The 25,229-nt window shown below is 40.4% G+C and overlaps 1 protein-coding gene across 2 annotated transcripts in view; it reads left to right on the top strand.

Annotated features, from left to right (window-relative positions):
- Positions 1–25,229, top strand: part of FSHR (follicle stimulating hormone receptor) — a 161,699-nt gene that overhangs the window by 114,140 nt on the left and 22,330 nt on the right. The window contains exons 5-6 of one of the 2 annotated variants that reach the window (XM_063078635.1): positions 22,916–22,987; positions 24,189–24,266. In XM_063078635.1, coding sequence (XP_062934705.1) covers positions 22,916–22,987; positions 24,189–24,266 — 150 coding nt within the window. The remainder of the gene's footprint in view (positions 1–22,915; positions 22,988–24,188; positions 24,267–25,229) is intronic. The other variant, XM_063078636.1, reaches the window with a different exon arrangement.

The following is a 25,229-nucleotide window of genomic DNA, read 5'->3' as shown; positions in this document are numbered from 1 at the left end:
ATATACCAGTTTTTTTATCCATTCATCCCACAGGCATTTAGGTTGACTCCATCTCCTGGCTATATGTGAATAGTGTTGCAATGAACATGGGAGTGCAGGTGTTTTTTTGATATATTGATTTCATTTCCTCTGGATATATACCCAATATTGGGATAGCTGGGTCATAAACTAGATCTATTTTTAGTTCTTTAAGGAAGCTTCATCCTACTTTCCACAATGGCTGTACTGATTTAGATTCCCACCAACAATGTAGGAGTGTTCCTGTTTCTCTGCATCCTCACCAGCATTTATTTTCTGTCTTGTTGATAAGGGCCATTCTAACCTGGATGAGATGATATCTTACTGTGGTTTTAATTTTTGTTTCCCTGATGATTAGTGATGTTCAGCATTTTTTCATGTGCCTGTTGGCCATTTATATGTCTTCTTTTGAGAAATGTCTGTACAGGTCATATGCCCATTTTTTAATTGGGTTGTTTTTTTGCTGTTGAGTTGTTTGAGTTCCTTATATATTCTGGTTCCTTGTCTAATGTGTAGTTTGCAAACACTTTCTCCCATTCTGTAAGTTTTCCTTCACTTTGGTGGGAGGGTGGTGGTGTACAGAAGCTTTTTAGTTTTATGTAATCCAGTTTGTGTATTTTTTGTTTTAGTTGCCTGTGCCTTTGTAGTCTTGCTCAAAAAAGCACTGCCCACTCCCATTTCATGTAGTGTTTCTCCTATTTTTTTTCTGGTAGTTTCATGGTTTCTGGTCTTAAATTTAGATCTTTAATCCATTTTGAGTTGATTTTTGTGTATGATGAGACATGGGGGTTTAGTTTCAACCTTTTGCATGTGGATATCCAATTTTCCCAGTACCATTTATTGAAGAGGTTGTCCCTTCTCCACTGTATATTCTTGGCACTTTTGTTGAAAATCAGTTGGCTGTAAGTGTATGGGTTTATCTCTGGGCTCTCTATTCTGTTTCATTGGTCTATTTGTCTTTTTTTATGTGAGTGCCATGTTGTTTTGGTTACTATAGCTTCATAGTATATTTTTAAGTCAGGAAGTGTGATGCCTCCAACTTTGCAAGATTCCTTTAGTTATATGGGGTCTTTTGTGATTCCATACAAATTTCAAAATCTTTATTTCTGTGAAGAATGTCATTGGTATTTTTATAGGAATTGCATTGGATGTGTAGATTGCTTTAGATAATGTGGACATTTTGATGATGTTAATTCTTCCAATCTGTGAACATGGTATATCTTTCCACTTATTTGTGTCCTCTTCATTTCTTTTTCCACCAGTGATTTATAGTTTTCATTGTACAGGTCTTTCACCTCCTTAGTTAATTTATTCCTAGGTATTTCATTTTTTGGTAGCTATTGTGAATGGGATTACTTTCTTATTTCTTCTTCAGCTAGTTAATTATTAGACTATGGGAAGGATATTGATTTTTGTGTCTTGATTTTGTATTCTGCTACTATACTGAATTGATTTATTCTAGTAATTTTTTGGTACAGTCTTTAGGGTTTACTATGTATATGATCACAGATATAGTATTTTTAATCAGCAAAGAGATTCACAGTCTTTGAGCTCCCTCCTTTGGGCCTGTCCCTATCAGCAAAAACACTGCTTCTTTCACTCAAATGGCTTTTGAATTAGCTGAAGATTTGACAGAGCCCAGAGTGTTATGGTGGGGCCCCACAAGATAACAGATAAGAATTTGGACTCTGCAGTTAAACTTTCTGAGTCCGAGTGTCTTTGCTATGCTCTCTGCAGAAGCTAACCTGTCTAGGTTCATAACAGTGGAGGAAATATGTGGTAAAAGAAACAGCATGAGGCTTAGAATAGGAAAATCTAGGGCTTCATCCTGACTCCATCATTTACTAGTTGAGAAATCTTGGGCCAATCACCAGACTTCTGAGATGCACATGGCTTATATGAGCCTCAAGTAAGATTTATATATGAAAATATTTTATAAACTACCAAGTTCTAAAAAACATTAATATACGTAATGTAGAATGATTGTTTTTGGTCAACTAATCAAAGTGTACCAGTCTATCCTCAGGAAAATTCCAATAACTGGTGAATAGAGAGTTATGGTGACCACTAAGACTTCTGGCTTTTCCCTAGAGATTTTGGCATGGGCTCAAAAAGAGGAGGTTGGAACATGCCTCTGCATTTAATAGAACAATATAGAAAAGAAAAAAACTATATGTAAAGTCAGAAGTACTGGAATCCAGATAGGACACTGACATTTATTAGCTAGATAGACAATTACTTTCTCTAAACCTCAGTTTCCTTATCTGTAAATTGGGTGGTTGTAAAAACCAAATAAGATTATGCCTGTGAAAAACACTTTTCAAATTGTTTTTTAGTATAAAAATTACAAAAAACTATACAAATATAAAATTAGTGCTGTTACCCAGTTGGTTTTCTTCATTCCTTCTTCTCTTCCTCTCTTCTTTCCAACTCCCATCCCTCCCTTCCTCCTCTCCTTCCCCTCTTAGAAAATGCCTGAGTGGAATATAGGGGCCACAGAGCCTTCAGTAACAGACTAAAGCACCCTAGGACATGGAAAAGAACCCCCAAGGGCACCCTCACTCACAAAGTATCACATATGGCTCATGCAAAGAACCATCGCAGAGGATAGGCCCAAGAAGAAAACCAACCCCTCACATACATGTTTCATAGCCCATGACAATAATAGTGTGTTTGAGAATGGTGGACTGGGAGCGGGTAAATGAGGAATGAGGAATCATTACAAAGTTTGAAACCAAAGAATCCAGAATTTGACCCTGTTACTGGCCCACGCTTTGTAGCCAGCACCATTCATTACTATTAACGAGGACCCTCAGCCCTCCCTCTCGAGGATGAGGCAGGGGAGGAGCTCTTAAGGATGTGGGCATGGAAAGCACAGCCCCAGACACACCCAGGAGGAAGGGGAGAGAGAGTCTTTGGCAGAACAGAGGAAACAAAGCTATGCTTTTGGCCGTGGAAAAGGCTGAACTCTGTGTCATCTGTCATTAAGTCCAGCCTCTGCTTTGTGTCCTGTCTCACTGAAGTGTTGAATAGTCCTCAGTTCCACCTGGCTCCTGTATCAAGTTTGCACAAAGCTGGAAGTAGCCAATTCCAGCCACGTCCTTTTCTCAAAGAAGGTTATTGTTCTCAGAGCATTTTAAACCTGCTCTCTACCTAGGGAAAGAAAAGAACTAGTAAAGGTTGGGAGGGATTGTGTCACTGCCAAAGGATTCTCCTTAATTGCTCTGAAAAAAGATAAAAGTTATCGTCTTAGTTCAGGCTTCTGTACAAGAATACCATAACTTGGGAACAACAAAGATGTATTTCTCATGGTTCTGGAGACTGAAAGTCTAAGATCAGGGTACCAGCATGGTTGGTTCTTGGAGAGGACCCTGTTCCTGGTTTGCAGACAGTCATTGTATCCTCCCTATATGCTCACATGGCCTTGCCTTGGTGTATGTACTTACAGAGAGAGAAAGAGCCCATATCTCCTCCTCTCTTTATAAGGGCATTCATCCCATCATGAGATTCTACCTTCAAGACCTCGTCTAACTCTAATTACCTCCTGAAGGCCCTGCCTCTAAATACCATCACACTGGACATTAGAATTTTAACATATGAATCTGGGGGTATGGGGGACACAAACATTCAGTCTATGCCAGTTATATAATTTTACACAGTACAAAATCTCATCACCTCCAGTGACATGTAGATAGATCCCTGATCAGGAAGTTGAGACTAAGAGTTATTTGTCTTAAGTCTTTTGACCTCTTGCTTAGAGAGGAGCTTTCCAAGCTGTGCACTCCTCCCTAGCATGTGGTGCAAGGTGACCCTGGGAATGGGAGCAACTCTGCCCTTCAAAAGTACTTTTACCAGCAATACATCTATTCAGTGCTTGGACTGTTGCCCTTGGAAACATTTCTCAAACGGCTAAGAGGAATCACCTAAATTCACAGTTTGCCCTCTAATCTGAAAGATTATATCAGGAGAATAAAACCCAGTTAAGCTTCCATCTTGTATTAGTCAGCATGGGTTGCCATAACAAAATACCATAGACCAGATGGTTTAAACAATGGAAATTTATTTCTGACAGTTCTGGAGGCTGGGAAGTCCAAATCAAGATACTGGACAATTTGGTTCCTGGTGAGATCTCTCTTCTTGGCTTGCAGATAGGCTGCCTTCTCCCTGTGTCTGAAGAGAGAGAGAGAGAGAGAAAGAAAGAGAAAGAGAGAGAGAGAAAGAAAGAGAAAGAGAGAGAGAACAGGAGCCAGCAAGATCTCATCTCTGGTGTCTCTTCTTACAAGGACACTAATCCTATTGGATTAGAGCCCCACTCTTAAGACCTCATTTAAATTTAATTACCTCCTAAAAGTCCTATCTTCAAATATAGTTGTTACAATAGGGTTTAGGGCTTCAACATATGAATTTGGGGTGTGGGGGAAGGACACAGTTCAGTTCAGTCCACAGCACATCTCCTTCCATGCTTATTTGTCTCTGAACAGCAATCAAAACAGTCTCACGATCCAGCAACCAGGTAGAAGTAGATAGCAACGATTTCAGATATTCTTTGGGACAATGAACTACTTACTTCAAGGCAAAGAAAAAACAAAATGGATGAAGGTACCCAGTGGAGACCATTAGGATTGAGTGGTTGAGTTTTTATTTTCTTAAGCCAGAATAAATGTTTATCATCACAGCCACCAAAGCAGGAGATTACAAGGGGTAGGGGTGAGTTGCTATTTGATGTGAGCATTCTGATTGCTGCAGCACATACTTAGAAATAATGTTCTGAAGTTCTCCCTGTTAGTGCCATTTCATGCTGCTCATTTGATGGCACAGAATCCAAGACAACTAGAAATCAGCCCTTCTTCATCAATGCCTTCGTGCTTCACTGGGGAACTTGAAGTGGTTAGGAAAAAAACTCATGAATAAAGAAATGTTCTTTAACTAGAAGAATATGCATCAAAGGATTCATCACGGTGGATTTCTTTTTAAGTCAATATTGTATTTACAGGCAATATTTCTTTCTTTACTGCTCTCCCTTCCTGAGGCTGACCTTTTGTGTCTGAAAGATTATCTATTGATCTGTAAATAAGGTTTACACAATATTGTCCTGCCTTTGCATCCTGTCAATGTAATGCTCAGGCAGCTGGATGTTGCTCTTTGCTCTCAATAAATCATAATTCCGTTTTAGTAAACCTTTCACACAGCTGTGCAGGCCCCAGCCCCAACCCTCACTGACAACCGTCTTCCCCTCAGATGCATGCCTGTTGGACCTCCTTAGGATGTCTGTTAATGGCTGCAATACCATCTGCTTTCTCCGGTTGGGGACAATTCCAGGACATTTTTCACTGGAACTCCCTTCAGCAATTCAGGATGTTCCTTCCCCAGCCCTCCGCTTAGTTGCTCTCTTTCTCTGTGTTCCTGTCTTTCATTTGGTTTGGTGAGAGTAATGAAAGTAGCTTCTCTGATTATAAAAGCTAAACCATTTGTTGGAGGTCGCATGGCAAAGGCACAGGGAGCAGGGACTCAAGAGGCAGCTCCCAGTACCAGGAAGCATATGGGCTCCTGTGCTGCCTGTCTGGGCTCAGGGCTCAGCTCCCTCCCTTGTTATCACGTAACCTCATGTCATTGGCTTAACTTTTCTAAGTCTGTTTTCCTTTGTGTGAAATAGAAGTGTTAACATTGCCTGCATCATTGAATTGCATTAAATGAGTTAAAACAAAGTCTTTAGAAGAATGACATTTAGAAAATTCTCAATAAATGTCAGCAATCCTTATTAGATTCTTGACCCTGTCATTTTCTAGCTAAAGGTGCCCATGTCTTTGTACCCCAAGGGACTTCATCTCTTTGTACCCCAGTTCTATCCTCTGCTTAAAAAAGAAAAATAGTAACAATAGCAACCTTCTAAGACTGGTGTAGGATTAAGTGAGAGACTGATTATAAAGACTCTGGTCTATCACCAGGGCACAATAAATGTTTCTGATTTGATGATGATCACAGTGGTGGTGGTGGTTTGAAAGATTTCTTTAACTGCTTCTTTTGAGTAGAACCCACCGATCAGCATTCAGATATGGAAATAGATCATTTGTGTTTCTCAAAGCACAAAGGCATCCTTCTTCCAGAACCTCTGACATATCCAGAATCCTTCCAACAAGCGAAACTACATTATCCTGCAGAATTCTAATAGAAGGCTCTCAACCCTATCTTTTAATGTTTATGTTCGGCATGAGTGGTTCACAAGCTCCTCTTCCATTCCTATTCAAATTAGTTCCGGGTCTTCACATAAACAGCAGTTGAGATACGCTTCCCATTTTTATGTTGATTTATAATTTAACACTTTTTTATCATACTTTATTGCATTCGAACCTCACAGTCACTCATGCAGTAGGCAGGGCATGAAAAGTAAGTACCTTTCACAGGAGAAGGAAGCTAACTTTTCTTTAGTCTCTGGTTATAGGGCTCTTGTGATAGGAACATGAAACGCCCCTACAGAATGGATCACTCTGATACTTTGGTGCCAAGCCATGCTCACCTCTCCATGGTGGCTGGAAAAAGAGCCATACTAGGGTTCACTTTTAGAAGTTATGGCAGCCACGTACATGGCAGAGAGGATTGGTGCCTCCCCATTTCTTTTCCATCATTTTGGATGTCAACTGGCCAGTCAGTAAGAAGTCAGTCAGTCAATTATTCAACAATGATTTTTTGAGAGCACACTACATCCCAGACTTTGTTGTGAAATTGGGTGTACAAAAGATGACAGGACAGATGAAACCTCTGCCCTCATTGAGCTTACATTGCAGCTGAGAAGACATTGGACAATGTCAGGTGGTGATAGTGCTACAAAGAAAAATAAAGCAGGGAAAGTAGAGAGTAATGTTTTAGAAAGTTTGGTTGAGAACAGATAGAGGGGACTGTGTTGTCCAAAATATGGGAGACGTCTATGAACAATTCCTACTTCAAAGAGCTTAGCCCTTTGGGGAGAAAAGACTCTCATCTTTAACACTGAAAATAACATCTGTACAGCTCTGTGGCACTGGTCTGGATGAGAGCACTAACCCAGACCAGCACTCGACCAGACGAGTCAGGGAAAGCTTCTTAGGGGGAGGGGAAACATAGCTGGAATTTGAGGAATAAATATGATTCAGAAAGACAGAAAGAAATTTCCTGTGGAAAAGAGAAGTGAGTTAAATGCATAGAATGTGAAGGGACCATAGAGTAGGCAGAGGATGGGGAGAAACTGAGTCCCAACTAAAAAGAGGGCATACACTGGGAGGAGTATGACTAGATTTAGATGGATCGGGTTGGGTAAGATTCGGGGGGAAATTAAGGCAGGGGAGTTTAGGCCTAATAAGGAAAGTTTAGGAAAGAATAAGCTGTAAGAGATTCTTAGCAGCAGAGTGACATAACGATGATGATTTGGACTATAGATTGACCAGCAGGGTGCAGACCATACTCAAGGGAGATCTGCTAAGAAGCAGTTGCCCTAATCCAGGTGCACAGTAATGGTGGCACCTGGAAGAATAGGAAGACATGATTCAATAGGGGACACAATACTAAAAGAGAATCAGTGGCACATGATTACCTCTAGGTCAGAAATGGAGTCAAGTGACTGTAGTGATTTTTGCCCACTCACCTCCAGTAACCCCCAAAGTCTCTTTGTTCCCAATGCCTCCCCTAAGCTCCTGCCAGGCAGGTTTATCCTGCAGACAGCATTCATCAAGAATCCAGTCTTCCTACATAGGGTCTGTGATTATTTGGAAGAAATTATTAGCCTCCTCTCCCTGGCTGTCAGTGCTGTGAGTATGTAAGGATGTTGCCATGACTACGAGGATTTGGGGGCACAATGGAGATTACACGGTTGCTTTTTTTTTAATCAGAAATCTATCTGGCAGAGCCAACTTTGCCTACAATTCTAGGAAAATGTGGCCAGGTTTTCTTTCGGGAATATTGATGTTCAAAAGGAGATTTCAGCCTGAGCATGTCAGTTCCAGAAGGGCAAGGACCTCTTCTTGGTTGTAAAGATGGTGACATTTTCAGGCTCTGACCTTTCCTTCCTTTTCTGCCCCTGTAATCTATTCAGTATACTTTCTCCTGCAAGAAGCCCTAGTCCTTTTTGTCAGCAAGGAAATCATTTGACCCATCAATTCACACAAGTATGTTCAGGTCCTGATAATCTTCTTTTTAGGAGAATTTGCCTTTTTTAAAAAGGAACCTGGAAAAGGTAAAGCTAAACTTCAGAGGTGATAACGATGGACTCCCAGACATGGGGCTCCCAAGAGGGAGAGAAACGTTCTATAAGATCCACTCAAACAGCACAGAGGTGACCATCTCCTCCACCTGCTTGCAGATTCTGTGCAATTTTATTTTCGCAGGATACATCTTCCTATGTATCCTCAACTCATTAATTATGAAATAAGACCTGTCTCTCATCACCAGAAACCAGAGAGAAGGACAAGTCTAGAGAGAATTCAATGAGAAACAAGTCTCAGATCAGCTGAGTGAAGCTCAGCCCTGATTTCTTTCTCATCAGACAGTGATATATTTATCCCTCTAGCTCTCACTTTCTCCTTCAGCAAAGTGGAAATAACAAAATAAGCATCAAGAGGCTAGTCAAATGAGGAGAATGAACTCTGCATCCTCTAAGGTCTCTTCTAGCCCTCAAGTGCTTGGTTTCTGAGCTGTGACATTCAAGAATCTGGGGCTCCCACTGTCACTGCCTGTCCTGAGTTCAGCATATTCAGGCCCAGTGCGAAGGGCTTTGTGTAGAAAGGGGAAGTCCCTCTGCAAGATGAGAAAATCCCACATCTTGCAGATCACTTCACTTACCAGACCTGGCTCCTCTTCCCCAGGATTCAAGCAGACCCTTTAAATACTGAGATCCTTCAGGTGCATTAAGAAATTCAGACCAGCTTTAAATTACTCGTGAATTAAGTACAGCTAAAGCTTAACTCCTGGAGCTAAAAGACAGTCACAGAACATATCCCTGCTAACCACCTCAGCAAAGCCTAAGAGGCACTGGATGGGGGCATAGGGTTTAAGAGGCAGATAGCACCCAGCAGCCATCGATGCTGACCTGGGAGGGACAAATCCTTGGCGGAGCTTGCCTCAGACACAGACAGAATGACAGACAGCTTGAAAAGTGGAATCTGAAGGGGCACCAAGCAAAGCCCCAATCCCATGGAAAATAAACTGCTGCCTCTCATTCCAAATCTGCTGGTGGTGGGAGGTGTTGGAAAGTTTAAAGGGTATTTTTGTCCTTACAGATCCTTTCAGATTTGCAATTATCCCTGGGAGAGGCCACACGTTAAGAGCTACCATCTCCGTAGGGATAGGGCAGAGAGGCTGGGCAGGGCAGTGGGCAGCAGGGGTAAACTCAACCAGATTCTGTATGACTCCAGGGTGGGAGCCAGATTCTCTTCATCACTATAGCCCCATTGAAGAGAAGAAGAGAAAAGAAGAGGGGAGAGGAGAAAAGACTATTCGTTTTTTCTTTTGGAGAAATCTGGCTGTGATCCAGACTTCTGGCAGCAAGTTCTCTCCTCGGTCTGTAACACTTATTACAGAGGGAGATCCATCTAGTCCCTGCTTCCACACCTTCAGTCAGCTCACCTATTCCATCTTTCATAACATGCATCCTTAGGCTGTAAGCTCCTGGAACAGGTGTGTTTTAGCCAAATGTCCCAGCTGCTCCCAAAGTCCTGACTTGTCCTTCTGGGAAGGATGCTGTCCTCCCAAGGGCACAGCTGCAAGAGGAATGCATGTAGGGGACCCATCAATCAGCCAGATCAGCTGGCTCAGGACCAGGGAGCACTGAAGTGATAGAGATGTCACCACTAGATTCCATCGACATCTAATCCAGAGCAAGGGTTGTGTCCATTTCCTCTCTGAGCCCCCACAGAGTGCAGGGTCTGCACACAGTAGGCCCATAATAAGAAAGTGTGCCTGGGTTGGAACGTTTCTGTCTGGGTAGTGAGAGAAGTGCAGCTGTTGCTTTTAGAGAAATTCTTGGGGTGTTACCGAGTATGAACACCAAAGTGACAAATGCTCTAAAGAAGAATATTTTCATCTTCAGCAGACATCACAAAAAATGTTCTGTTGCAGATTAATCATGAGCTCACCCACAGAGAACAACCAACAAATAATGACTAGTTCAAGAGGCGGTGAGTTCTTCCCTCATCTCTTTGGGATTCAGAAATAGCAGTATTAGGAAGAGAGAGTGAGATGTTTAGAGGACACATGAGGGAAGCAACTAGGCAACGTCCCTCACGAAGTTAACCTTCATGGTCTCTCTAGACAAGGGACCAACTATGAGAGCACATGGATTCAGGTGCACTCAGTAAAACACCAAGAAAAGCTCTCCTCTTCACAGAAGCGCCGAAGACCCAGGTTCCAGCCCTGGTCCTGCTTGTGAGAACTTGTCAGCAAGTAGCAAGACCTCCCTGGACCTCAAGAAAAATGGGGAGAAAAATAACTGCAAAAGGTGGTGGTAAAGAAGGGAAGGGAAGGACAAGATGAGACAGGGCACAGGAGCCCTTTGAAAGATAAAAGCCATGAACAAGCATGAGCACTGCTAGTTGTATGAGCCCTTGCTGGGTGATTCGGGAGTGGGTAACAGGAATTATAACTTAGAAAGCACTTTCATTTTGTATTAATTCAATCAGTCTTACAAAAGCCATGGGAAACATTTACTGATGGCTTCATTTACAGGTGGGAAACTTGAGGTTCAGACCTGCTGACTGAATTGCCCAAGTTCACATAACAGAATTAAGAAATCATTTTGGGGTGGGAGACCCAGGGAAACTGATACTTATTGAGCATCTACCACATGGCCGTCTGAGATAGGCATTCTGTTCATACAACTTACCTCATCTTCCAATAATCCAAAACAGAGAGGTAGGTCTTCTTCTCAATCTACAGAGGAGGATTAGGAGAATTTTGAAACTTAGAGATTATCTAATAGATAGAATTGAGAACTGAAGCCAGGAATGTCTGACCTGAACCCAGTTCACGCTGCCTTCCAGCACGCCACAGCTAGGGAGGCATAGGATGTGCATGAAGCCAACATACATATGCCCAGTGTTCTCAGAACAGTATTGATACCTTATTAATGTGTTTGCCACTTGGAATTTGTGATCATCTACTTGAGCTAAGCTGAAGTGTACCTGAGAAACAGCTTTCTAAATAATTGATATTAGAAATGAGTTATGCAGAAGGATGTGCAAACTGTTTAAAATATTAACTCTTTTGTGACTCCCTTATGTAATTTAAAAGTAACTGCTTGCCACAAATTGGTAGTTTGATTAAAGTTATTCTTACATAGGCATCCAGGAAGGTCCCAAAAGGTTGCCACTTGGCAATACTGTTAGCTGTGAGGCTAATCTGGACAAATCTTTAGGTTTTAAAAGTTCTTAATGCAGTCAGTGTGGTGTTATGGCAGGAACATCACTGAGAGCCACAGCAGCCAGAGTGCCTGCGTTCAGATTCCATTTCTTCCACTTCCTATCAGACAAGTTAACTTAAACTCTCTAAGCTTCAGTCTCCTTGTCTACAAAATAGAGCTAATAATAGTACCTTCCTAATAGGTGGAAGGATTAATGACTTTAATACACATAAGGCATTTATGATGGTGCATGTGGTAATATAATAGACAAGTATTAATTATTATTCTTTCTGATTCAAGTCTAGAAATCTGGGCAAGTCATTTTCCCTCTGTGAGCCTTGCATCACTTATCTGTAAAGTGGGAATCATGATTATACTCACCTGAGAAGCTCACTGTAAAGTCGAATGAGATAACACGAAATAACTCTGTCAGTCCTACAAGCCACACAAATAATCAGGCAAGGTTGTTTTCACATCTTTTCTTCTTAGGAAAGAAATCTGGGTCAAAATTGTGACCTGTGTAACCAGTTCCTGGGAGTTCAGTTACTTCCCAAATAGCAGTCATCTGGTCTATTGCCACTTTACCCAGCTTCTCACTTAGGCCAAAGTAAGACATTGGTCACTGTGTCCCCAAGCTGGAGGTGACAGCTATGAAACTTGCCATATGGTCTTTTCAAAGTCCTTCTTTCAACCTAAGGAAAGCAGCAAGCAGCCCCCACCCTTTCCATGGTGAGGGGACAGGAAGGGCAAATTCACAGATATCTCCAGAATCCCTTCTCACAAGGCCTCTCCCCAAATTTAATTCTTCATTCTATTTTCATGCCTAACATGAGAGGTTAAGAATTATAAAACTGGTTTCCAGAAACCTGGTATGTAGCATCTCGCATACCTTAGTGTCTCAGGGGAAACTCCAGCTGTGACATTCTGTTACACTAGCTCTGCCCCAGCCACAAAGGAGCCCTATAGCATGCTCCACATTTAAAGGACAAATAACACCCATAGTGAGAGAGGCATGTTAGCCAGTCACAAAGTTACTTTAATTAAGTCACTTATTTCATTCAGGTCAGGCCTGTTTTATCAAAGACTTCTCAGTTAATTTCCCTTTTGACTCAGTTTGCTGTGATTTCTTTTTTACCCCAACAAGCACATAAGTAGAGGTTAATTGTTGGGCCAGGAATAGGAATCTGATCCTGTGACTGAGCTTGTACACAATTCCAGGTGGGTTATGCAGCCTCTTCCCTTACCATTCCTGGTCACAATCTAGATGGGTCCATCCTAAAATGTCCAAAATTGCCAGTAGAAAGTGAATCAAAACTCACTTGATGCAGTCTGCCCTTTCACCAATGCAGTTCTGGTTTTCTGTACTATGAACTTTGTGATTTACATCATGGTAGAGGAATGGAGGGTGCTGACTCATGGAACACCCTGCCTAAGAGAGAGTTTGCCAACCATGTCCTAAAAGCAATAACGTTTTTAGAGAATCAGTCTACAGTAAAAGAAACTAGTTTCCAGCAGGGCTTCCATGGTTGAACTAGGAAACATTAAACCCAGAAGTTATTCTACAAATATAGGGGGTGTCCAAGATCAATATGTTTGGGGAAAGCCAGCATACTACTTCCTTCTCTTGGACATCTATATTGAATAATATCATGGTAAAGACTGAGAATCCTCCAGAAAAGAAACTGCTTACCCTTATTAATCCAGCATTTCTCAAACTTACTTGACCATTGTAGCCCTTCATTTGTAAACAAAGCATTTATATCCTCTGGAAATAGGGTTTCTAGAGAAATGCTCAGTTTCTAAGTTGGAAAGCATCTTAGAGGTCACAGAGTCCATGTCCCTCGTCATGGATAAACACTTCCACACAGTTACCTGGGCACATTTCCAGAGGTAGGGAGCCAAGTGCTTAGCAGTACAATCCATTCTTCTGTTGGCAACTCTCATAATGGATTAGGATGTGTCATTATGGTGAGCCAGATAATGGTAAAAACACAAGCTTTAGATTCAGAAGATCTGGGTTCATTATCCAGCTTTGCTTCTCCTTATGTGGCTTTGAGAAAGTGACTGGACCTCTCTCAGCCAAGCATCCTCAACTTTCATGTAAGGATGGTAATGATACCTGTCTCCTAAGGTAGTGGAGAGAAATAAATAAAATGATCAATGGTAAGTGTTCAGTGTGGTACCTGGTACAAAGGAAGTGTTCAATAAATGTTGACCATTATTATTATGAATCCTATACAATCCTATATCTACTTTCCAGAACAGCACAAATCTGTTTCCGTTTCTACCTGGCAGCTCTTCAGTGTCACAGTCTTCTCTTCCCAAGCAAAATATCCTATGCATTAGACACTACGGTCTTGTTTCCTCACCCTGTGAACAAAAAAAATACACATACACACAAATTGAGCATATGTCCAAAAATAAGTTTATTTACAAAGTAGATACACATATCACGGCCATACTGTGTGCACTACAAAACATATACAAAAATAATATTTTAAAGGATGAAATAAAGATGAATAAATAATATGCTTCTATGTTTTCATGTTCTCTTATAATCATTTTACATGATACAAAAAGCCCATTTTGCTCTCACTAAATATATCATAATAATAATATTTGGAGAAGGCAATGTCTTAGGATGTGCTTTATTATTCTTTAATCCTTAGTTTAACACTGAGAAAAATAATTCCTAGGTCATAGCAATACTGGATTCTAATGGCTGCCAAAGCTGAGAACAAAATTTCATTATAATTGGCAGATTCCGTGGAAGAAGAGCCCCATACACTCCCTGAGTCATCATACTTAGTGTTTAAACCTGTACTCCTTTTATGCAAATATTTTTAGGAAATTCGGCTAGTAAATTTTCTTCCCTAATGTCAATCAGATGTTCTTACAAACTACTTGGAAGATGTCGCATTTTTATATTTTTAATTAAAGCATTCAAACATTGTGAACAAACTTAAACTGGTTAGAAAATTGTATTTCCTTATTTTTAAAATATGCAATATGAGAGTTTTCATACATGGTGGCATACTTACATCATTTTCAGCAATAAAGTAACCATTCCATACATGTTTTCTTTTCTGAATGCTCTCTCTACAGCATAGATTTCTTTCAAATGCTGTTGTATTTCTCCTCATTATTAATACATCTTCTTTCCCTTCAAGAGACAAATCAAATGTGTCTAATTTGAAAATATCTGCTTCGTAGAATTACTTCTGACAGTCATTTGTCATCAAGTCAACAAATTTGGATCACCTGTCTTTTTGTAATAAATGTGTAAGTCATCTTTAATTTTGTCAGCTCTTTGTAGTAATTTATTTGAAATGACCAACAAACCTCTAAGTGATAGTATGATCCTGACTAGAGAAAGCCAGGACCCAGAGAATAAACAGAGTCAGACGGGTATTTAGGTTGATCCAGGCAGGTTTGTCAGAAGGCAGCAGGGGACAATTAGAGCAAGTGGGCAGGAGGAATCTGGGAAATTCAGCTGTGGCTTCCAGTGGTTGCAGTAGGGCTCAAGGATCCTCAGGTAGGAAATAACAGACCAGCTTACTCAGGCATCATGGAGGTCCCATAGGGACAACAGGGGTTCAGACATGGAGATAGCATTTTAGCACCCAGGAGAACTGGGGAAACCTGAGACATGACCCATATCCTAGTAGAACTAGGAATTCAGACAGGGTCTCAGATATGGCAACTGGAATATGAGGCTGGAGCATGACCACAGCAGCAGCAGTGCCTGGACATGGTGCTAAGTTTTTCTAAAAGGTAAATCTTATCATTTCCCTGAGTAAAAGATGAAGGATATGAGTCCTAGAGACTTTAACCCCTAAATCCACACATCTAAAAAAGTGATACAGTCAGGACTTGAACCCAGATTATCTGGCACCAGAACCACTATACTTGAAGCTATGCTACATGTCCTATCCCCAAAACAGAGGCTGACTGCTAAATTCGGATATTAGATCAAAACAAAATCTGCAGCCAGGTCTATAGGGCTGACCTCTAGGAGCTGCCCTTGGGCTTATTAAATTCCCCCCATTGCTAAGGAATCTGGCTTCCATGGAGACCAAGACAAAAAGTCCTAGTTAAACATGAGAGTGAAATAGTCCCAGTTTGGAAGACATGCAATTGAGAAGGCAGGAAACCAGGCTCTCCTGCCATCTCATTTAATTCTTCACACAAAACCATTTTACAGGAAGAGAAACTGAGACTGAAAAGGCAAGTGATTATATCAAACTAAAAAGCTTCTGCATGGCAAAAGAAACAATTAAAAGAGTTAAAAGACAACCAACAGAGTGGGAGAAAATATTTGCAAAATATATATCTGACAAAGGATTAATATCCAGAATATATAAGGAACTCAAACAACTGTACAAGAAGAAAACAAGCAACCCAATTAAAAAATGGGCAAAAGAGCTAAATAGGCATTTCTCTAAGGAAGATATCCAAATGGCCAACAGACATATGAAAAAATGCTCAACATCACTCAGCATCCGGGAAATGCAAATCAAAACCACATTGAGATACCATCTAACCCCAGTTAGGATGGCTAAAATCCAAAAGACTATGAACGATAAATGCTGGCGAGGCTGCGGAGAAAAAGGAACTCTCATACATTGTTGGTGGGACTGCAAAATGGTGCAGCCTCTATGGAAAATGGTATGGAGGTTCCTCAAACAATTGCAGATAGATCTACCATACGACCCAGCTATCCCACTGTTGGGAATAAACCCAGAGGAATGGAAATCATCAAGTCGAAGGTATACCTGTTCCCCAATGTTCATCGCAGCACTCTTTACAATAGCCAAGAGTTGGAACCAGCCCAAATGCCCATCATCAGATGAGTGGATACGGAAAATGTGGTACATCTACACAATGGAATACTACTCAGCTATAAAAACGAATGAAATACTGCCATTTGCAACAACATGGATGGACCTTGAGAGAATTATATTAAGTGAAACAAGCCAGGCACAGAAAGAGAAATACCACATGTTCTCACTTATTGGTGGGAGCTAAAAATTAATATATAAATTCACACACACACACACACACACACACACACACACACACACACACAAACCGGCGGGGGGGGGGAAGAAGATATAACAACCACAATTATTTGAAGTTGATACGACAAGCAAACAGAAAGGACATTGTTGGGGGGGAGGGGGGGAGGGAGAAGGGAGGGAGGTTTTGGTGATGGGGAGCAATAATCAGCCACAATGTATATCGACAAAATAAAATTAAAAAAAAAAAAAAAAAAGGCAAGTGAACTGCTCTGTGTTATTCAGCTAGCTAGAGGGAGGGAACTAGATTCCAGGGTCTCTAACCTTCAGTCTAAGGCTCTTTTCGTTACAACACAGACACTTGCATATTCTGCCATCTGACTCCAACGTTCTGTGATATTACACAGGGCCAAATCTTTATTTAATGAGTCAGAAAGCATATGTTAGCATCTTTTATCATGTTGAATATAGATATGCAAATTCCCAGTTAATGAGGACCTGTAGTGAATAGAAATCTCAACATCAGCAAGCCTCATAAAGTAAGGAGTCTTTTCACACACAGTTGATTCTCATTATTTCTAAATTCTGTATTCACTAATTTGCCTACTTGCTAAAATGTATTTGCAAACCAAAATCAATACTGAGGCTCTTTTGCATTATTCTCAGAAGTGGGCATGTGCAGAGAGGTGAAAAATTTGTCACCTGACATATGTTCCCAACTGAGGTGAACAAGGCAACGCTCTGCCTTCTTGTTTCAGCTCTCATACTGTAAACAAGTGTCCTTTGTATGGTCTGTGTTTTCCCAGGTTTGTGCTTTTTGTTGGTGATTTTGCTGTTTAACATGGCCCCAAAGCGTAGTGCTGAAGTGCTGCTGTCTAGTGTTCCTAAGCTCAAGAAGGCCATGATGTGCCTTGGGGAGAAAATAGTTGTGTTAGATAAGTTTCCTTCAGACTTGAGTTATAGTGCTATGGGCCATGAGCTCAGTGTGAATGAATCAACAATATATATTAAATAAGGTGTCTTTAAACAGAAATACATAAATACCTAAAACAAGGTCATGTATTAATCAAACCATAACAAAACTGCTCTGACCAAAGGCTTATAGGAATTTCCCCTATGGGCAATGATTCACTAATTCGGTGTTTGAGGTGACATCATAGAACGTAACTACTGTGAATAATGAGATTCAATTGTATGAGTATATAATTAAGCTCAGCCTGTCTCCCTATTCTTATCCATCACTGGCCTAACTTCTCCCAGAATGATCAGGAGAAAGGAGTCAACTTCAACTTAATATAGGAGACTTAAAAAATGTAATTAAAGATGTAAAAAAAAAAATAAAAGATTCAAATGGCTTAAATGCAAACAAATCATATATCATAGGAAACCAATTACAAGGTAGAGAAAGGAGTTCAAGTTCAAACCTTCAATCTTGGCTACTAGGAAATGTGCTTTGGCAAAATGATAAATTAGACACACAACTGGCAGCATCCCCTCACTTAAGAAAATTTGCCCAAAGCATCTCAGTGGTCTGCTCAAGCCATGTCAGGAACTCTGTGTCTGCCTCAAGTCCCAGACTAGGAGAGAACTAGTTCACACCATCTCAGAATTGATCATTCCATGCCATGGTGGATTTGGGGTGGAATAGAAATGAAGAATTGTACTCTTAGTTGGCATGTATGATGCGAAGGGATATCTTGTCCTTTTGCCTGACTTTTCTCAGTCCAGTAGGTTAAGTATTTACCACCATAGTAGGTTTTCAATAAGCACCAGACTGGTTTGACCTGATCACTACTATGAAGTCCTGAGGTGATGAGCCAGTAAGAACATGGGCCACCTCTGCTCAGGGAACCCCCAGGTCTTCTTGCTTCCCCTTTCAGCACCCTAAAGTGGCTTCCAATGCTTGTTCATCAATCACACACTTCTCTGCCTATCTTTACAGTTTCTTGAAATACTGCCTCCTCCCTCCCTTTCATTTCTATCTTCCTCTGCTTCTCACCTCCCACACTCCTCCTGTGGTCCGGCAATGCATACTTACTACTCTTAGTTCAGTCCAGGAGGCTCTAACCACTGTAAGATATTGGGTTTGTTCCTCTTCCTACAAGCAGTCCTTCCTGTCAGTCTAGCCCACATTGCTCTCTCCTTCTCTGAATTCTTAAGTCACCCACAATCAAGAGCATACCATTTAGCAGTAGACTATTCTGAGTGTTTCAACTGTGCTAGTCTTAACTCAATTCACTTACAAGCTTCCTGAAGCCAGGCACTGTCTCTGGCTTCCTCTCTTGGATGGGATAGAGGTTTTGTTAGAAGGATGGCACATAGTCCAGTGCAACACAAGCTAGCAGACCCTGTTAATTTAAGAAAAAAACAAAAACCCACCAACACTGTTGAAGCTTAACAAAAGCACTAATGATGTTTAGGACAATGAGCTTTAGAGCTGCAGGGTCATCTGTTTGTGAAAGGCAAAGTGCATTATCCTGTAGCAGGAGAGGTGGGAATGGTTCCCAGCAATTGCAAGGACCCCCACTAAGTTCATCTTGACAGCAGATGTGCTCCCTTTCATTATTGCTACCTAAAGATTAGGAACATTCAGGCATGAAAAGTGCTAACACCAGCTTAGCATGTTGAGAGGGTGAACTCTGAGCCAGTTACCTTTCTCTAAAAGACCCAGTTTCAGAACTTAAATTTGCTGACATTTTACCCTTAGGCCTTTAACTGATTTTAAAGATAAACCATGGTTGAGTGAATCAAAATAATTTTGCAACAGTCATTTGACCAAAGCAAACCCATTGAGACATAGAGCTTCTAGCTGATTACCCACTTCCAGCCTCCATCAGACATGAACTTATTGAACAGAGGGGAAAAATGAATTGAAAACTAAGTGTTCATCCAAACTCCATTTCCTGTGTTATCTTGGGGTTATAGAAAATCTCAGCTACAGAATTATCACCAATAATCCATCTCACTAGATGGTCACTAGATCTTTTTAAGTATCTTAAACTCAGCACTGCAGTAATAATTTTAGCAATTTTTACAGTGTGTTTTCTTTTCTATAAAGACTAAAGATTCAATGTGCATCTACAGATACGTATAGCTATTTCATAAGTATATGGCTATGGAAGGTCTTGCTGTTGATGTCAGTGATGCACTTGTACCATTCTCACTGGGAAGTTATGAATTCTTCATTCTTCAATTATATAAACCTCATCATTCACTAAGAGAAATGGGCAAGTTGCTACCCATACAATGTCAAGTCAGCTAGGTGTGGTGAACACAGGTAGTGAATAATTCCTTGTGTGCTCATCTCTTGATAACACATATCACATTACCTGGCATAAAGAGCTTAGTAAACATCTGGCGCATTATATATGCCAACCACTGTGCCAAAATTGGGTTTTCAAGAAAAACATGATCATGAATCCTGCCCTCATACCATTCACAATTTGGATGCAGAGACAGTTTGGACAAATAAACACAAAATAACATATAGTTCAGAATTTTGATAAGTGACGTAAAGGATATGGTTATACTGGGAATAAATCAGCGGCCCTGATTTAGAAAAGCAGCCAGGAAGCTCCTCTCTGAAGAAATGACATTTGTAACTGAACTCTGAAGGGTGAAACCAGGTCATGAATGGGTGGTAAGCCTTCCAGATAAAGCTCATGCAAATACCCAGAGATAGGGAGGGACTTAGTGTATGTAAGGAACAGGGAGAAAGCCACTGGGGCTACAGTGCATCAGGGGAATGGCATGAGATGAGGGTGAAAAAGTAGGCAATCAGGAGTATAAAATATACTCTTAGTATTACGGGAAAGAACTAAAGCCTTAACAGCAGAGGAGTAAAGCTATCCAATTTATATTTTTTAAAAGAATTCTCTGTGTGCTATATGGAGAATGGATCAGGAAAGGACAAGATTAAACATGTGGAAAGCAGGAGACTATTACAGAAATTCAGAGGAAGGATGATAGCAGCTTGTTTTAGAATGGTGGTGGGGGAGATGAACAAAACTGCACAGAATCAAGAGATATTTTGGAAATGAAATCTAAGAGGACTTTGAGATGGACTGGATGTTGGAGAGTAAAGATGAGGAAGCCAAGTTTGACTATCACATTTCCAATGAACAACTGATGGGCAGCAATGCTATTTATGGAGAATTGAGGAAGAGTGGTTTGGTGGAGGTGATATGGGGGGAACAAGTTTAGTTGGCTATGTCAATAAGACACTCAGAAGGATATGTACAGTAAGCTTTAATTAGCAATAGACAAGAGAGCTCAGAAAACAAGTATTAATCTAGGAGTCACCATATTGCTGCTACTTAAAGGCATGAAAAATGAGATCTGCCTACTGAGGCTACCGAGAAAAAAGGCAAATAGAGGAAGGGGTATCAACAAAGAATGCAGGAGAAGGAGGAGAAATGGAAGAGTGTAGATGACAGAAACCAATAGAATAGAGAAACTGGCAAAGAGTAATGAATGATCCAGAAATGTCTAATAAAATGAGAATTTTAAATACTCATAAGATTTGGTGGTTAGTTTGATGGATTTGGGGCATGACAGTCAGTGAAGAGATGTAGGATTAAAACAGATTGGAGCAGATTAAAGATGAATGGGATGGGAAAAAAATGAAAATAGCATTTGCAGACAACTCTTTCTAGAAACTGCTATGAAAGAAGGAAGAGAAATAGGGAATTATGCTAAGTGAAAGAAGTCAGATTCAAAAGTTGCATTCTAGATGATTTCACTGGTATGATATTTTTTAAAAGGCAAAATTATAGGAACAGGAGACTGATCAGTGGCTGCTAGAGATGGGAGGTAGATGGAGAAGTTAACTACGAAGGGGGAACACAGGAAATCTGGAGGGGGGTGGCACTATTCCGTATCTGCGTTGTGCTAGTAGTTACACATTTGTCTTAACTCATAGACCTCTACACCAAAAAGTAGATTTTTCTGTATGTAAATTTTAAAAAGTGAATTAACACCACAACTCCTCCAAAAAAGCATATTAGTAATGCTTTTCTCCAAATAAAAAGCAAAAAGAGACCACCTAAAGAGCTGTTGAAGTAATCAGAAGAAGAGTTGATCAAGATGGTTTCTGTGTGGATCATAGGGAACCAAGAGGGCACAAAACACCTGAGAACCATTGCAGAGAACCGATAGGCAGGATTCACCAACTCTCTGAATATAAAAGCAGAGATCAATACACAAAATCTTCAGGATTATAAACTCAGAAAGACATGATCTTTCAAAACGATGATTCTATCGATGAGGATCCTTTAGGTTGCAAGCAACCACGACCAAACTAGTTAGATAAACCACACACAGTAAAGGGAAATGGGAGTGGAAAGATACTGGAGGATTTCAAATAACTCAACAACAGCGAGAGAAATACTAAGGATGTGTCAGACAGTTCTCAGGTGTCATTTGAAAACCTTCACCACTGCTGTGGCAGCCAGTTCCACACAAGTTTCATCCAATTTAGTGCAAGTGCAACTGAACAGCACCCAGCCTGGCCTTATATACCTTTCAATCCCTGCTTCTTCTTCACCACTGTCAGAGGTGCCCATCAGGACCTCACTGTGTACTCACAAATGCGCAAGCCAGAAGTGGGAAGTTAATCTCATGGTGTCACTTTTGACCAATAGGAAATAACAGCCTAGGGATAAATCCTTCCCCTCGATACTCTCCCCCACTCAAATCAATAGCTCTGACACCCATTTTGAAATCTCCTAAATCAAGTAGTTGGGATTAAGGACCAATCGCCAGTAGTGGTTGCCAACTCAATAATTCATCCTTGTATTGATTAGCTTTCCTCCTTCCCTGTTTTACTTCCTCTGTCCTGAATACTGTGAACTCATGTTATCAAATATATTACCCACAGCCAGCCTTCATCTCAGGCTCTGCTCCCTGCAGAAGCCAGGCCAAGACAACCAGGCCTTGGAAAGAATCCAGGGTAGGTCTGGAATTTTCAGCTGTACGAATTTATGACCATCTCATGAAGGTGATGGCAGCAGACAACTTGGTTCTAAACAACCTCTTCCCAGGAGAGTACCATTGGCCCAGCTTAGGTCATCCTGGGATCAAAGGACATGGGATCTCATGTTCTAATCCCAAGAGAATCACTTGGAGCAGGGAAAGGGCAGTTCTCCAATGAGTATGACAAGCAGATAATGGAAATAGCAGATAATTTAGGAAATTTTTGTTATCCAGTTGGAAGTTGCTTTTGAATCATATGAACTTAATCTTTTTTTAAAATATGCATCATGGCATTCTCCCCCCCCCCCCACTTGTGCCTAAACTGTAAGTTTCTTTCCTCTAAAGAATCAATGGCTTACTAGACCATGGTTAGAACCTTAAAATAGAAAAAAAAAAAAAAGCATAATTCAGGTATATTATGGGGTTTTCTCATAGATTTTTCTAGTGGTTTAAAATTGATATTTTACTTTGGTAAGTTCATACTCTAACAGTTGTTTAAATAGCCAGCTTCATTTTTCCTTACTCTCATTTTGTCTCTTTCTAGGTTAATATCCAACACAGGTATTAAGCACTTGCCAGCTGTTCACAAGATTCAGTCTCTCCAAAAGGTTTTACTGTAAGTTTTTCCCTGAATGGTTACCAACTCTTTACTCAGTAGCTGTCTTGCTCAACAGCCTTCTGAGCCTTTACATGCATTGTGTAGTCTACGTTCTCCAAATGTGTTGCTCTGGGTGAGTAGAGATAGGAAGGCAGGCGGTAAGGTCCTTGGTTTTGCCTGCAGACCAGCCAATCTCACTTTGGGGGACACCAACAGGCTCCTCAATAAGAGTATTATCCACAGAGCCAGCTCGTAGAAAAGTCAGGAAGTCACTCCTTTTCTTCACTATTTAGTGTGTATTTTACCACCACCTTCAACTCCCCCTGTATTCCACATCCTCTTCTGCTCCTTCAAGAATACCTATGCTGCCCTAAGCATAAAGATAACTGTCAAACAAATTTGTACTAAAGTGTTAGTGACATGATGTGTTTGTCTTTTCCCAAGGTATTTGTATTCTCAAACAGTAGAAAAGGCAATATATAATGGCAACTTTGTTTCCAATAGTGAAATTTATGAGAATATGACCAGACCCAAAAGGAAGAGGTGGGTAGGGGTGTAGGAGCTAAGGGAGAGAGGGAAGAGAGAGAGAGAAAGATAGAGAATTTTCCAGAATTTCTCAAATTGTTCTAAGCCAGGTACTACATTACTTCTAGAGTCATTAATTCTACATTTATACATTAGATCGGACTAAAAAGGAAGTTTGGTGGAAGGATGAGGGAATACACAATGAAAAATGAGTCTTCATCCTTTCATTCAGAAAGAGAAAAATCAATAATAAAATTGTTCTGTGACCCAAGGGGAATAAAAGGAAGGAAACTGGCTGTACGAAGGGGATTGAAATGGGAGGAAGAAGGAGGCCCATATGGAGGTGAAAGGTCAGCTTAAGCACCTTTGGCATATTGAGTAGAGACCTACTGTGGAGATCAGACTCATAAACAAGTTTGTTAGAGAGAAACTTACACAGTGAAATTAGCTTTAAAAAAACCTTCAGTGAGAGAAGACACTGCATGTCTGCAATTTCATTTTTAAGAAGAACTGACATACCAAAGATAAATTGGAAGCCATTTATTTCCCAAACTTTGAGCTCACGGTCCTCTGAACAATATCTAGTAAAACACTGCCTCAGCTAAAGAACACATCATGCCGAGTAAACTAAATATGGAAAGGTTACATGGATTGCGCTGACATAAATATCTAATTTTTCTGTATTTTCTTCTAGAGACATTCAAGATAATATAAATATCCACACAGTTGAAAGAAATTCTTTCGTGGGGCTAAGTTTTGAAAGTGTTATTCTGTAAGTAAGAAAAAAATATCCAACAGAGCAACATTTGATTTTTCACTTAACGATCTCTTTCTCATAATAGGATGCTCCTTTTATGTTTGGGTAACTCTGGCATTTCACCACTTAAATCACTTTCTGGTTCTGTGTTTTTTCTCATCTTTACATTTCAAAATCACAACATGGAGTCATGTTAATAATTTATGATTCTGTGGTGTGATTCAAGTATTTAAAATTGCTCTTTGAATGATGATCTCCTGTGATGCAACATCTGTTCCAAAGGACAGAATAACTCATGCATCAATAAAGCTAGTTATTGCCTGGCAAGGCTTCTGTTGCCCAAAGAACAAGACCAGGAAGAAGGCTGAATTGGGAAGATAACGCCATTTTCTCATAACCATGCCAAGCAGCTCCTGTTTAGGCCCATGCTGAGTATAAGACGACTTCTCATTTTCTTAGAACAATCACATTTTTTAGTGAGCTTCAGTTACTCCCTCTGACTTTTGGGAAAGTTTTTAAATACACTCTGCATCAATAATGAATGCCCTCTAATCTTTTGTGTCAGTAGGCAGCATGGCCATTTACCCACTTCCCAGGATGCCAAGTAACAGGGTATGATGGGTTACCCTGGTGTTCATGGGACCCATGAAAGTTGGATGCACAAAATATTTGGGGAACAAGTAACTGCAGTTACCTCTGTAAGAAAAGCATTTTATCTATTGTACAACTTGTTGTGTTTTTAAAAATTATACCACCATGTACTTTTTAAATATGCCAATAGGTACAAAAGTTAAATCCCAGTCCAGAGAGAATTTTAGTCCTTTTTAAAGCAATTATGATTCAGAGACCCAGTTGTTAAAATGAGTGAAGAGAGAAACAGTACACAAAGATGATTTGACACGTTGATAAGTAAAGCTAAGCATATATTTGTGTAAATTAATCATTGAGAACAATGGAAAAGCTTTGAGAAAAGATTAG

The sequence above is a fragment of the Cynocephalus volans genome, chromosome 14 (assembly GCF_027409185.1).
Source record: "Cynocephalus volans isolate mCynVol1 chromosome 14, mCynVol1.pri, whole genome shotgun sequence".
Classification (NCBI taxonomy): domain Eukaryota; kingdom Metazoa; phylum Chordata; class Mammalia; order Dermoptera; family Cynocephalidae; genus Cynocephalus; species Cynocephalus volans.
Note: the sequence above shows the minus strand (reverse complement) of the source record. Positions and strands in the feature narration are given on the sequence as shown.